This window comes from Scylla paramamosain, chromosome 17 (genome assembly GCF_035594125.1).
Source record: "Scylla paramamosain isolate STU-SP2022 chromosome 17, ASM3559412v1, whole genome shotgun sequence".
In the NCBI taxonomy this organism is placed as follows: Eukaryota; Metazoa; Arthropoda; class Malacostraca; order Decapoda; family Portunidae; genus Scylla; species Scylla paramamosain.
Genome location: NC_087167.1, coordinates 19506578 through 19520736, shown reverse-complemented (window position 1 = coordinate 19520736; position 14159 = coordinate 19506578). Strand labels below are relative to the sequence as shown.

Sequence of the window (14159 nt, the reverse complement as noted above, 5' to 3'; positions counted from 1 at the left end):
GGAAGATGACCCCAGGAGTGGAAGGCTTTCAACAACCAGGACTGAGGCCAATGATGAGCGCATCAAGTAGATGGTGTGCAGCACTCATCAGCTGATTGTTTGACTGATCGCAAATGAGCTGGGCATGAATCAAGACAACGTCTGGAAGATCATCACTGAAGATTTGCACATGCAGAAAGTCTGCGCAAAGATGGTGCCAAAACTGCTGAATGATGACCAGAAGGATCGACACTTGCAAGTATGTCAGGGCATCCTCAAGTGTCTTGAGACTGAACCAGACTTGCTAGGGAGCGTCATCACCAGTGATGAGTCATAGATCTTCAAGTACAACCTAGAGACCCAGTGCCAGAGCCTTCAGTGGAAGAGTCCAATGTCAGCAAAGCCAAAGAAAGCAAGACAGTCAAAGTCAAAGGCATGTTGATCACATTCTTTGATGTGAAGGGCATTGTCCATTGTGAGTTCTTGCCAAAGGGCCAGACGATCAACCAGCAAGTCTACAAAGAGATACTTTGTTCAGTGTGCAAGAACTTGTGAGACTTGTGGCAGGACAACTCGTGGCTGCTTCACCATGACAACATGCCTGCTCACAATGCCCTGAGCATCTGACAGTTCCTGGCTGAAAAGAACATCGCCATGCCGGAGCAACCTCCCTACTCACCCGACCTGGCTCCATGTGATTTTTTCCTCTTCCCCAAGCCCAAGGCAGTCATCAAGGAGATCTGTTTCGAAGAAGTAGATGACATCAAAAAGGCCGTGATGATGGAGCTGCAGAGGATCCTGAAAGAATCCTTCCAGAAGTTCATGCAAGTGTAACAGAGAAGGATGGGAAAGTGCATTAGACTCCAGGGGGATTACCTCAAAGAGGAAAACTTGTAGTTTGGATTCGAAATCAATCTTTTGTGACACCAGCCCTGGAACTTTTCTGACACATCTCGTGTGTGTGTGTGTGTGTGTGTGTGTATATATAATATATATATATATATATATATATATATATATATATATATATATATATATATATATATATATATATATATATATATATATATATATATATATATATCCTGGAACTTTTCTGACACATTTCGTGTATATATATATATATATATATATATATATATATATATATATATATATATATATATATATATATATATATATATATATATATATATATATATATATATATATATATATATATATATAATCAAATACATGCCATCGGTAATTACTCAGGGCAGGCAGCTTGTGACCATTACATAGTAAAATGTCATCAAAGAATTTGTCAGTATTGTTGGGGAGGCCTGGGGAACCTGCTTGACACAGGTTCAATCTCTCGCTCTGCCTGTGTCACCCCTACGTGGGAAAAACAGCTGCTAAACAGGTGTACTTACACCCCAGGTCTCTTCGAAAGACAGTAAGCAAATAAATACAAATACAGTAACACAAATGGAAGCATAAAGGGAAAATATATATATATATATATATATATATATATATATATATATATATATATATATATATATATATATATATATATATATATATATATATATATATATATATATATATATATATATATATATATATATATATATATATATATATATATATATATATTTACTAGGAGTGGAAGACCTGGGTGTTTCTGACCCCAAACACATGCACCAAGAACCTCCAAAACAGTTCCAGAAAAGGCAACCAAAACCTAGAAAATAATAAAGTGCATGCACCCTAAAGCAAACCTTAGGAAAAATATATGTGCAAAATCCTCAATAACATCAAGGTTAATAGCAATCAAAATAATCTCAGGTAACTCAGCATAGGTGAGCTCAGGTGAACATTCAGTTTCTCAGCACCACATTACCATGTAGCCAACACAAGAGCAAAAATAACACTATGTACTTAACACAAGTAAATAAATCAAAACAAGAATCCCTCCCAGGAATACAGGACTATGAAAATATATAACACTGTCGAAGAAAAAAAAAAAAATGTTCACCTGGTTATCAAATAATCATCACAGCTATGGGTGCAACATAGCTCAGGAAAATACAAAAGTTCAATAAAAAATCACCCAAAGTACTCTCAGATAACACAGAGGCAGGCAGCAGAAAAAGTAGCCTATCAAATATTCATCCCAGGTATGGGTGCAACATAGTTCAGCAAAAAAAGAAGTTAATTACACAAAGAACCCTCAGACAATACAGAAGCAGGAAGCAAAATAGGTAGCCTATCAAATAATCATCCCAGCTATGGGTGCAACATAGCTCAGCAAAAAATCAAAAGTTCTGTTAATAATCATGGAAAGAACCCTCAGCCTCAGATACTACAGAAGCAGGTAGCAAGAAATGAATAGCCTATCAGATAATCATCTCAGCTAGCTCAGCAAAAAATCAAGTTCCATTAATAATCACCCAAAGAACCCTCAGCCTCAGATACTACAAAAGCAGGTAGCAAAAAATAAATAGCCTATCAAATAATCATCCCAGATATGTGTGCAACATAGCTTATCAAAAAAAAAAAAAAAAAAAAAAAAAAAAAAAAAAGTAAATAATTATTCAAAAGCACTCTCACGGTAACACAGAGGCAGGTAGCAAGAAACTAGGTAGCCTAAGACAGAATAACTGAGGCATTCCCTTGCCCCTAAATATAAATCCAGTACTCACAGAAACATTAAGTAGCCAGGCTTGAACCTATTAAATACAGAGGAGCACACGCTAGGGACATAATAAATGATATAAAAAATATGTATAAGTTATACTCATATGTGCCCTAGCAGTATATAAAAGGATAGAAATATTGAAAAAATAACTTATTATATTAGCCTATTTGTACAGGAAATCCATTCTTCTCTCTTTCTTTGTAGCAAAAAAAATGTGTCACTTTTTCATAGAAATTAAAAGTGGGGTTTTGCTCCATTTTGATGTCTTTCCTTTTCAATGGATATTAATTAAAGCAAGTGATGAAAGTCTTTGATTTGTCATTCTATTTCTTGTGTAGCTCTTAATTCTTTTCAAAGCAGAAAACAACCTCTCCACAGAAACAGTTGTTGCAGGAATTGTCAAAATTAATTGCAGTAACTTCACAGCTTCTGGGAATGTTTGAGTCAGTTCGTTTTCAAATATAAAATCAAGCAAATTAGTAGCAGACTTATCTTGAAGCACCTGTGCATTATAAATTCCAGCTAAATCCGCTCATGATGTCAAAAAAGTTTCCGTAGTTCTTTTCTAAACTTTCAAATGCATCTGAATCAACTTGACAAGCAAGATTTTGAGACTTGTTTTTATGAACTAATGAACTTTAAGTTTTTGAAATCAGCAAATCTTGCCTTCATGTTCTTCAGTATGTCATCCAAAATTACACCAAATAGTCTCATTCTTTCTTCTTTAACTGAACTTGTACGAGATTTTGACTCAGATAAGTTTTTTTTTCTCAGCAATATTCTTCAAACTTTACGTAAAATTCCTCAAAATTTTTGTGCAGATTCTCTAGTAAATTTATTGTTCCATTAATCCTCTCAATGCAGTATGGAATATCTATCATACTGGTTTGTAAAACATTGAAAAGTGTCAGTTTTAATGAAGATTTCATTATAAACCACCAGAAAATAGTATGTTGAGTCTTTTGTTAGTCACTCATAAAATCCACTGCTTCTCACTAAAGTATCTGGATCCCACAAGACAGGATTAGTTCATACTGTTGAATAGCTTGCAAAGGTCAACATGGTACCTATTGTAAAATTGTCTGGATTAGTTTTGAATTTAAACTCCATCTCATTGGTGCTGCCTTTGGAATGCATTTTCTCACTATCTCATCAAGAAATTGCATTCGTTTTGTAGAGTGATGGAAGAAAGAGGTTAGTGCCTCACTGGTCTTGAAAAAGCTTGTACATTAAGGTATGAATTTTGCAGACTGAGATAGAACAAGATTTAATTTATGAGCATAGCAGTGGGTAAATAAAGCTGCTGGTGCCTTTTCTCTTACTTTTGACTTGAACACCATTTAAAAGGGATACCATCACCATTGCCCCATCGTAAATCTGAGCTACAAGTTTCTCAACACTTATCCAAATTTTTAAATATGTACTTTGTTGTACTCCAACAGTTCTTGTCTTTCAGAATGTCAAATCCTATAAATACTTCTTTGATATCAGAATCTAATATGTACCTCAATACTGTAGAGCACTGTGCTGTACATGAAATGTCTGTTGTTTCATCCATTTCTATAGTAATGAATGAGGCTAGTGCAATTTCTTCTTTGATACTATTTTCTACAATCATCCCTACTGCTTAAATCAAATAATTTTGTATCTTATTAGAAAGGCCAGAAAAAACCGATGAATTCTGTAAATGTTGTGCCAATTTTTCATCAAATTTTGCAATATAGTTCAGCAACTCAACATAGTTTCTATGATTTAATGATGACTTTTGTTCATTATCACCGTAAAAAACAAGTTCTTGTTTAATTAGAAAACAAGTAGCACAAATAAATTTTTTTAATAAATATCTGTTCTCTTTAAGCTTTTTATTGTGAATTTCAATGCTGCCAGACTTCTGTTTATCTAAGAGCAAGTCAACTCTTGTAGTTCCACATGTTTTCAGTTATATTTGGCTTTCATAATGTGCAGCTGATGTCTTACTTAAAGCACTGGGCAAATTATTCAAATCACAATATCCTTCTTTTACATATACACTTCCACTAGATACAGAAAATAGCAAACATGGGAAACAAAAGAGCCTTTTTGTAGTAGTGCAGCCACACAACCACTCTTTCCTACTGTACCAAGCAGTTTGAAATGTTCTAATAATTTTTTGTCCCTTTCTGTTTTAGGTCCTTAAGTTCTGGTGTTGGTCTGCCATTTTTTAAAAATCTGTCTCTTTTCTTCATGTTAGTTTTGAAAAGGTCTTTGAATATTCACTATTCATTAGTGAAAGGGGAAAAAAAAAGATGTATAAATGTAAATGAGCTAGAACTAAAGAAAAACACATAAAAAAATAAGAACAGCAAAGGTGTGCAAACATTACTCTACAGGAGAAGGCAAGCGACTGAGTGGAAGGCAGATATGATTCTGCCTGTATAGGGCATAAAGGAAACGGCATTGAAGGGATGCATGCAGCAAGTGGGCGACCCCACTAGTAAGCGTAGCTTACATACTGAGATTTAAAGGCAGGAACGAATGATGCCTACCTAATCTTCAGGAAATATGAAATATTTTGCATTTATGCATAATAATCATAGAAACTGTCATAATTTTGCTGGAAAGATGCATATTGTGGCACAGAAGGAGAATGTAGCTGCTGATCTATGCCTGATATATATATATATATATATATATATATATATATATATATATATATATATATATATATATATATATATATATATATATATATATATATATATATATATATATATATATATATATCCTACCAACTTTACTGATAATACACTTAAAATGTGGTGTTTGCTAAATATTGGCCCAATTTAACTGTGATTATGTAAATTTCATATCACTCAATTTTAATATTTCATAACAGATGTCATTTATGGTTGTGAAGTTTCTGCATGAGAAAGCTGTTGAGGGTGTTCATAAGTCATGGATAATGAAGAAAGAAAATGCGAGTTTTTCCTAAAATGATGCTGATGGTGCATGGTCTTAGGTTTAGGGAGTAAATAACTGTCAGAACTCTGTCTCATAAGAAATACCAGTATGACAATTAAGTAGTAAGTAATTTTTTTAAAGTAAAATTCTTGTTTTTGTATGTGCATTGACAATCTGCTGACCATGCAACTTCAGGGTGTGTATTGTTACTGGCCTCCTGGGTGCTTCAGTCAAGGTTAAGAAGGAAGAAATGCCTGATAAGGAAAAATGATGTTTATATGAAATCGAATATTTTCATTTGCAGGTATGACAGTTGTACATAATGAACGAATATCCAAGTCATAACATATATGTAATGGCCAGTAAAAAATATATACTGACATCAAAATTTTTTCGTAGAAACTCATACCAATATATACCAAGGCTCTTGGATGGGCTAAGAGGGCAGAGGATACATCAAACATAGAAACAATTTGAAGGTCTCAAATGCAAAACTACCAAAAAGCCTGCAAAATTTGGCTTTTCAGAGGATGAATAGGCTGATGGTATGACATGTCATTACTTTTACATAATTATATTGTATGGTTTGTAATAGTAACCTATGGAAACTTTTACTGAATGGTTAGTTTATAATTGAGTTTGGTTATAATTATTTATGGTGTTCATTTATAAAGTCTATAATGACTTACATGCTTGTAAACAAATATATAAAGATGAAGATGAGGGTAGTCTGTAGCTGCATCCTACACCAAATGTGGCTGTGTTGCCACAATCTCCTTAGCACAGTGAAGTAAATGGTAAGGATAACTGATTTTTAACTGCAAAAAACTTTCTTTGTTAGTATGTATTATCTGGTAGTCTCTTTTTACAGTTTCATGAGTTCAGAACCATCATATAAAAGTCTTTTTTGATCATCTTTCCAGTTGCACCTTCTAGCTTAAGCAGTCAGACCAAGCCAACAACTATCCATCAAAGATTTTTCACTCCAAATATTTACAATAGTTAGTCTTCTTCTTCTTTTGGCTGCTCCCATTTAGGGGTCACCACAGCAGATCACTGTTCTCCAATGCGCTCGATCTTCTGCGCCTTCCTCTGTCATGCCCACCACTTGCATGTCTCCCTTCACAGCATCCATAAACCTTCTCTTTGGTCTCCCTCTCTTCCTCCTGCCAGGTAGATCCATGTCCAGCATCCTTCTCCCCACATATCCCTCGTCACTCCTCCTGACATGTCCAAACCATCTCAGCCTAGCCTCCCTTGCATTGTCCCCAAACCGACGTATGTGTGTTGTTCCTCTGATGTAATAATTTCTGATTTTATCCATCCTCGTCACTCCAAGAGCAAATCGTAACATCTTCAATTCCGCTACTTCCAACTCTGCTTCCAGCTTTTTTGTTAGTGGTACTGTTTTTCCATACCATACAGCATGGCAGGTCTCACTACTGTTTTATAAATCTTTTTCTTTGTTCTCAAGGAAACCTTTCTATCACATATCACTGCTGCCGTCTTCCTCCACCCATTCCATCCCGCTTGCACTCTCTTCTTTATCTCCCTACCACAGTCTCCATTACTCTGTACCATGGACCCCAAATATCTAAATTCATCAACCTTTTTCATTTGCAAACCTTGTAGCCTTATTGTCTCCCCATCACCTCTGTTGAGACACATGTACTCAGTCTTGGTCCTGCTCACTTTCAATCCCCTTCTCTCCAGTGCATATCTCCACCTCTCTAACTCTGTCTCCACTTCTTCCTGGTTTGTACATGTCCTTCACCACCTTCACATACTTCTCTGCCACTCCCAAGCATCCTCATGCAATACCACAGCTCTTCACAATAGTGTTTTTATGTATTTTGGTCTTGGTGAAAATTTTCATCATTGTCTAAATATAAGTTGTTCACCTTCATCAATGCTATCAACACTTTCCTTACAGAAAGATTTGATGCATCTCCCAGAGACAGCTCTCCACTGCACCATTAACAAAAAATATGTCATCAAACATGACAGAATAAAGAACTACATGTCAGGTATTTTAAAACAGTATGATATATAAAATTAGATTCATCTCTTTATGATTACACTGTGATATATTTCCAGTCACCTCATCTGCATGAAATATATTTACTCATTTGCAGTATCCACTCCAAAGGTCCCACAAAGGTTAAAGGAGAAAACGCCTACTGAACAAAAGGTAAGTCAAGTGCACAAATATTGTGCTTTTGTTCATAAAATTATGTTATGAAACTTTGATACATGGACTTCAAAGACCGATAATTAAAACTAACCACGTCTATCTCTACAGATTTTTTATAAAGATTTAACAATTGATCTACAATGATTGATATTTCAGAGTATAATTGGTTGGCCCACTGATCAAGGAAGTGATATTTTTGTACAAATTTTCCTTTAAACAAGAAATTTAGGTTTTTTTTTTTTTTACTGTAGTGTTATGTAATCAAATTATGCATTAATTTGGATCTGGTTACAAATATAAGAGGTTTACACAATAAAGGTACACAATATACTCATATATAATTAATCTTTTCACTTCATCTTCAGGTCTAAAAGGACATGTAGCTGTGCCAGAGGCAGAGGCTGCAGGTAAAGAATGCTTTCTATCATGTACTTATTCAATGTTTGTCACAAAGAAAATTATGCTCAATTCTGAATATACTGTAGCACTTCTGCTTTCAAAAACATTACTGTAAGACTGGTAATCCTTCTACCACATACAGGGTACAGAGCTACTGTGTTGGCTTGCCTCAAAACACTGGAAGAGAATCAGTGGCTGATGGTAAACCTACAGCAATCTGTAGCTTGTGCAATAGGGTCAGGAGGGAATTTGCCTAGTTGTGAAATACAGGACATGAGCCACACTAGGCTCGTGCTGTCCCATCTCCATATCGACTTTTATCTAGATTTTCTTTAAATTTATGAATTGTCTTTGCACACACAGCCTCATCCTTAAGTTCATTCCACACTGTTATACTTCTGTGTGGGAAGCTATGTTTCTTGATGTCTCTTCTGCAAACACTCCTTTTCAATGTCCTTTCATGCCCTCTTGTGTCTCTCATATCTGGTATCAAGAGATCTTCTCTGTCCAACTTTTCCATTCCTTCCAGTATTCTACATATTGCTATCAAATCACCTCTTTCCCTCCTTTTTTCTAGTGTAGTCAGACCCAATCTCTTCAATCTTTCCTCATAACTATACTCTCTTAAGCTTGCAGGGATTTTAGTTGCAGCTCTGAATTCTTTCTAACTTTCTTGTATCCTTTTTCAAACTTGGCAACCACACTAATGCTACATACTTCAATCTTGGACGTATTATCGTTATCAGTTTTTTTATATATCTTCATCAATATAAGAGAATGCTATCTTGATGTTTCTCAGCAGATTATATGTTTCTCCTATAATTTTGTTTATGTGCTTCCCAGTGATGTGGAAGATGTGTTGCCAGCTCCAGTATGCAGTTTAGAGGAGCTGGATGACCTGTGCACTAAATTGGCTGATGAAACATTCAAAAGGAAATTGGTAACAAAAGTTGTATGATCTTAGATGTGAAACTGTATTTTGGTGCTTCAATTATTTATTGCAGACAGTTCTGGATACTTTGAGTATAGTTGTCAGATTATTTTTTCTTTATGCTGAAGAAAAGTATATTTTAAGGTATTCATGATGCTCTTCTTATTTATTGCAGACACTGTATTTGTCATCTTTAGGAGGGCACAACCTTGGAGGCACAGTTCATAGGATTTTTAAAAAGCTTGGGAGCAATGGTGTGTGGTCATCATACAGCTTAAAGGGAAGGAAAGCTAGCATTTACTGATCTTCCTATCTGCAAAGTTGTCATCCGTACATGTAAGGAATTGTTTATTTACATTAACTCAAAGCAATATCTTTAGTAAGAAAATATTTTGCTGTGGTTGACGTTAAAAGAAATGAAATGTTGCTAACTCAAAGCAATATCTTTAGTAAGAAAATATTTTGCTGTGGTTGACATTAAAACAAATTAAATGTTGCTAACATTCATATGTTTTGTTTTTTTTCTTCCTAAAGGAGCATGCTTAAGAAACTTCACCAAGGCAAAATTATCTGAAGTGGAATGTGAAATTTGAGAGGCCCTAAAGCATGCACCTAAAAGAAAAGGTGCTCCAAAGTACAAGGTGAGCAGTGAATTTAATGTGCTCTGTTTTGATATTCCCACAACTTTATCACTTTTAATTTTCAAGTAATAAAGAATATGCATTTGGTATTAAAGCAGCACCTCAATGTGCATCTCATCCCCTTCGCCATTCTGCTTTTCATTCCACTTGTAAATGCACCCATACTCCATCATATGCACACTCTCAATAGTCTTGCCCTATCATCTATCACTCCACATGCTCCTCTCAGGTCACTCATTTCCACTGCACACATTCTTGACTGCTCTTCCCTATTCCCAGTCCATGTCTTGAAAACTGTGCACTATTATTGATAGGGTAAAAATGTTTCTTAAACATCTCTTAAAACCCCTATAAAAACATTCCTAATTTTCATAAGCTTTGCAATAACTTTTGATTCCTAAAAATGTCTACTTTCTCAACCTAACATCATAAGTTTCTTTCCACGTGAACCTGAGCCTAAGAGGTCTATGAGACACAAGTGTTTAGTACAAGAGTCATCAGATTCTAATGACTAGCCACAGTTGAAATAAGGACAGATGCCAAGGTATACAGTGCCCCAGGAGCCCCCTACAGTATGAGGTATTCCACCTGCACACTCCTGTCCTCATTCTTCCAACTCTGTCTCCCACATGACCATCATTTCCTACCTGTTCTCTCTCTCTCTCTCAATGTGGTAAATGGGGGTGAGCAAGGAAGCCGGTGCTAATTCTCCCTGACACCATAAAAAGTGTCACTGATTATTCTCTTCTCATGTACTAAGTGAAATTTATTTTCTTTTTTTAAGTTTATTATATATTTTTTTTTATTTTAATTTATTTCTATACTACTACCAGAAGAGGCCTACACATTTTTCTTTCATTACCATGCACTAGAAGACTCTCTCTCTCTCTCTCTCTCTCTCTCTCTCTCTCTCTCTAAGTTAAAGAAGATGTTCTTTCCTGAACGTTTTTGTTTTGCCTGTGCCTTACCTAGTGTCCCTACTTTTTCAAAATGTGGCTATCAATTAGTGGCATTTGATAAAGGATATATCTGCAGCAGGAAGGTAAAGTTCAGTAATAACAACACCAGTCATCCCTTTCCTAAACAATTGAGCAAACTCTCATTTGCATGTCTAACACTTCCTGAAACACTTGCATAATTAGACAGTAACAAAATACATTATTACATTTATTCTGAATATCTGTGACTCACAACCATAGTTCAAAAGTAAAGAATAAGAAAAAAATAATAAAGCACATAGTAATGTCAAATCTTTATATTCACATACTTTTTTATTTTATAACTAATGATGTCCCTGAATTTTTGACAATTGTAATTATTTTATTGTTGTCTAATTATGGAACAGTGTTTTAGAAAGTGTTGGACATGCAAATGAGAATTTGCTCCACAGTTAAGGAAAGGGATGACTGATATTAATTTATCTGAACTGCATGAATTTTCAATGTTGGTCTTTAATTTTCAATACCGATATGCTTTACTTAACCCCAAGGTGTAAGGTGTTTGTTCTTACTGGATGAATATCATTATGCAGAAAATGTTAGTTATATAAAAGCTGGAATTTTTGTTATATAATTATGGCTTACAAGGAATGTACTATTTTTGTGGGTATATATTTATGGCTCATGTGAAATGTATTATCTTTGTTAATATACTATATGGCCTTCCTGAAATGTACAGTTTTTGTTATTACATCTCAATGCCCCTGAAATGTACTATTTTTGTTAATATATACCAATTTATGACTTACTTGTCAAGTACTATTTTTGTTAACATATATTTTATACCCTTCCTGGAATATGTTATTTTTGTTCATATATATTCATGCCATTCTTGAAATGTACTAATTTTGTTGATTTTTTTGTTAGTATGGGCTATTTGTGAACTCTCTGATTATGCACTCTTTCTATTTGTTAATATATGTTTTACTGGGTATATATTATTTCTGTTAGAATAAATTTCTCCATGTTAACAACTTCTTTGAATGTAGACTTTTCATTATCATCACAATAACATTAGTTAAAAGTGCTATGTAAGTGGTTAGGAAGTTACTTTTTCCAAGTACACTTCTATGTTATTTCCATGTTATTTCTAGTTATTTCTACAGATCTACAGTGATTTCACATAAAAATGTAATGTTACTGCAACGATGGTGCAATGAGGTGATCACATAGTGACCATGTAAATGTGTTTGCTGGGTAAGAAGTGCAAACACAAGCCAAGAAAGCCAAGTGTGGTGGCCATAGTGGCAGCAGCAAGGGCAGTAGAAGTAGAAAGATGAGAAGCAGAGCTAGCATTAGAAGACATGGTAAAAGAACTAGAGATTTAAGTGTTACCACTTCTCAGAACCATTTTATCAAAATAAAAAAAAAGTACACATGAAAATATACAGATGAGATATGTACAAAAAAAAATAAATATAATGGAATAATGTCAACAGTAATGAGTAATAATGTGCCACAAAAAGTGAAATGCATGGCTGAAAAAAATTAAGTATTTATAAGTTTGTGTGTGTATCAATATATATATATATATATATATATATATATATATATATATATATATATATATATATATATATATATATATATATATATATATATATATATATATATATATATATATATATATATATATATGCAACAATGGGTACAACAGCTTAGGTTAACAGCCACAAAAATAATGATAGTTCTTGACATAACTCAACTGTGCAGATGTAGGCTTGGGCTTGTAGAAGTGGTGTGCAGTGCAGGCTTGCACGAGTAATGAGTTGTTGCAGCAGCTGTCAGCAAGTTAGGCACAGGGCACATGCAGAAGGCACTGCCAAGGGATCATCAGGTCCAGGGTTGACACTATTCACACCAGAAACACACAGCACACACCAGACAGCCCAAAAGCGACACACCGGTAACTGTAAAACAGTCCAATGTAAATAAAAATGCACAAGGAAAATATACAACCCCTGGGAAAAATTAGAAGGACAAGAAAAATTTGTAGTGTATAAAAACACTACACACAAGCATGTGGGTGTACGTGTTTATATAAGTGTGTTGACGTGGTTATCTGTGTAACACCTGCTAAGATGGAAAGATGCAATTAAACACAATAGGCAAGCAGGAAACAGCAAAATGGAGATGGCGGCACAACTCGTAGCAGCCAATCACAGAGCACAGTGAGGTGCCGCGGGCAATCAGAGCACAAGAAAGCAGGAATTTGCCCTCAAAACAGCAAGGCAGGAAACGGCAAAAATATTAGAAAAAAAAAAATGACTTACAACAAATAAAAGAAACACCAGATACTTAGATGAGAGCTGGAGAAGCTGATGGCTGGGGAAAATGGCGTACACACGGCTGGACCAGAAAAGCAACTGGAAGACAAAGCTTGATCAGGTTGGCTGATTAGTCCACAGGAAGGCATGTAGGACGATCCAAATTGTAGAATAACAGGTTACGAAACCCATAACCACTCAACATGAAACCTGATATGGAGCTAGAGGGTGTCACAGGGCGGCCCGAGATGACGATGCATGTGGTAGCGTGCCGGGAGCAAGTAGCCATGGGTACAACAGTAACCCCAGAAGTCACAGCAGAAAAACGTTGAACACAGCAGTAGATACCACACGTATCTACTCAAAGTTAAAAATGAATCCTTAATGCTTTCCTGAATGGCAACTTGTACAACAACTACAAGAGGTTTTATGCAGCCCCAGTCTGTTGACATCCACTATCAGAGAAACAATTTTCTCTAAGATGTACTAATAATTCGTCACACTCCTTTCGAACAAGGAGTCTTCGCGATGACTGCATATTTTGTTTTACGACACTTCAGTTTCTCTGCTACATCTGAGTCTGGACATATCACTTGAATAGCGGGAACAAGTTTATCCGCAGATAGAAAAGCAAGATTTAGCTCGCTCACTACTGCAGCCAACTGTATTTCTGCTTCTTTCATTTGTTTTTCAGCATACCTGATTGACTGATACATTTATTGTTGCATTAATAATGAAATACAACAAAGAAGGAGGACGGACCTTGCCACCCACCCCCTGGGTAAAGACTTAAGGATAGAGTATCAAAAATGTAAAAATTGATAGTATACATTACAAGAATATAAATAAATAAATAAATAAATACAGATATTGCACACCTTATTGTATAAATATCCTACAGTCTGGGAGCAAATGTAGGATATTCCTTGAGTATATCCCTGAGAATGGCTGGGTCTAAGAAATGGTCAATGAGGGTATAGAAGTCATGTTGACCTTGCAGCCTAAATTTAGCAATGACAGGACATTGTGACATAATGATGCAGAGTGTGTCCTCTTGGTGCAGCACACAGCACACAGCATACACCAGAAGCACCGACTTCCCAAAAGTATTTATAGCCTAATCT

General features: G+C 35.3%; 2 protein-coding genes across 2 annotated transcripts in view; one reads left to right on the top strand and one right to left on the bottom strand.

Annotated features, from left to right (window-relative positions):
* LOC135108262 (uncharacterized) overlaps nt 1-12990 on the bottom strand; it is a 61114-nt gene extending 48124 nt beyond the window's left edge. Inside the window, exon 1 of the mRNA XM_064019009.1 lies at nt 12475-12990. The gene's annotated coding sequence lies outside the window, so the exon portion shown is untranslated. The remainder of the gene's footprint in view (nt 1-12474) is intronic.
* Nucleotides 5488-12168, top strand: LOC135108259 (uncharacterized). The gene is made up of 6 exons (XM_064019007.1): nt 5488-7632; nt 7741-7796; nt 8165-8206; nt 9042-9138; nt 9305-9465; nt 9664-12168. Exons 1-3 carry the CDS (start codon nt 7185-7187, stop codon nt 8168-8170), a joined length of 510 nt encoding a protein of 169 aa, XP_063875077.1. The 5' UTR covers nt 5488-7184; the 3' UTR covers nt 8171-8206; nt 9042-9138; nt 9305-9465; nt 9664-12168.
* Nucleotides 12991-14159: the final 1169 nt, after the last annotated feature.

Coding starts and splice junctions, on each gene's coding strand:
- LOC135108259 (XM_064019007.1), top strand. CDS start 7,185: ATGGACCCCAAATATCTAAATTCATCAACCTTTTTCATTTGCAAACCT. Junction 7,633..7,740: donor AATAAAGAACTACATGTCAG/GTATTTTAAAAC, acceptor ACTCATTTGCAG/TATCCACTCCAAAGGTCCCA.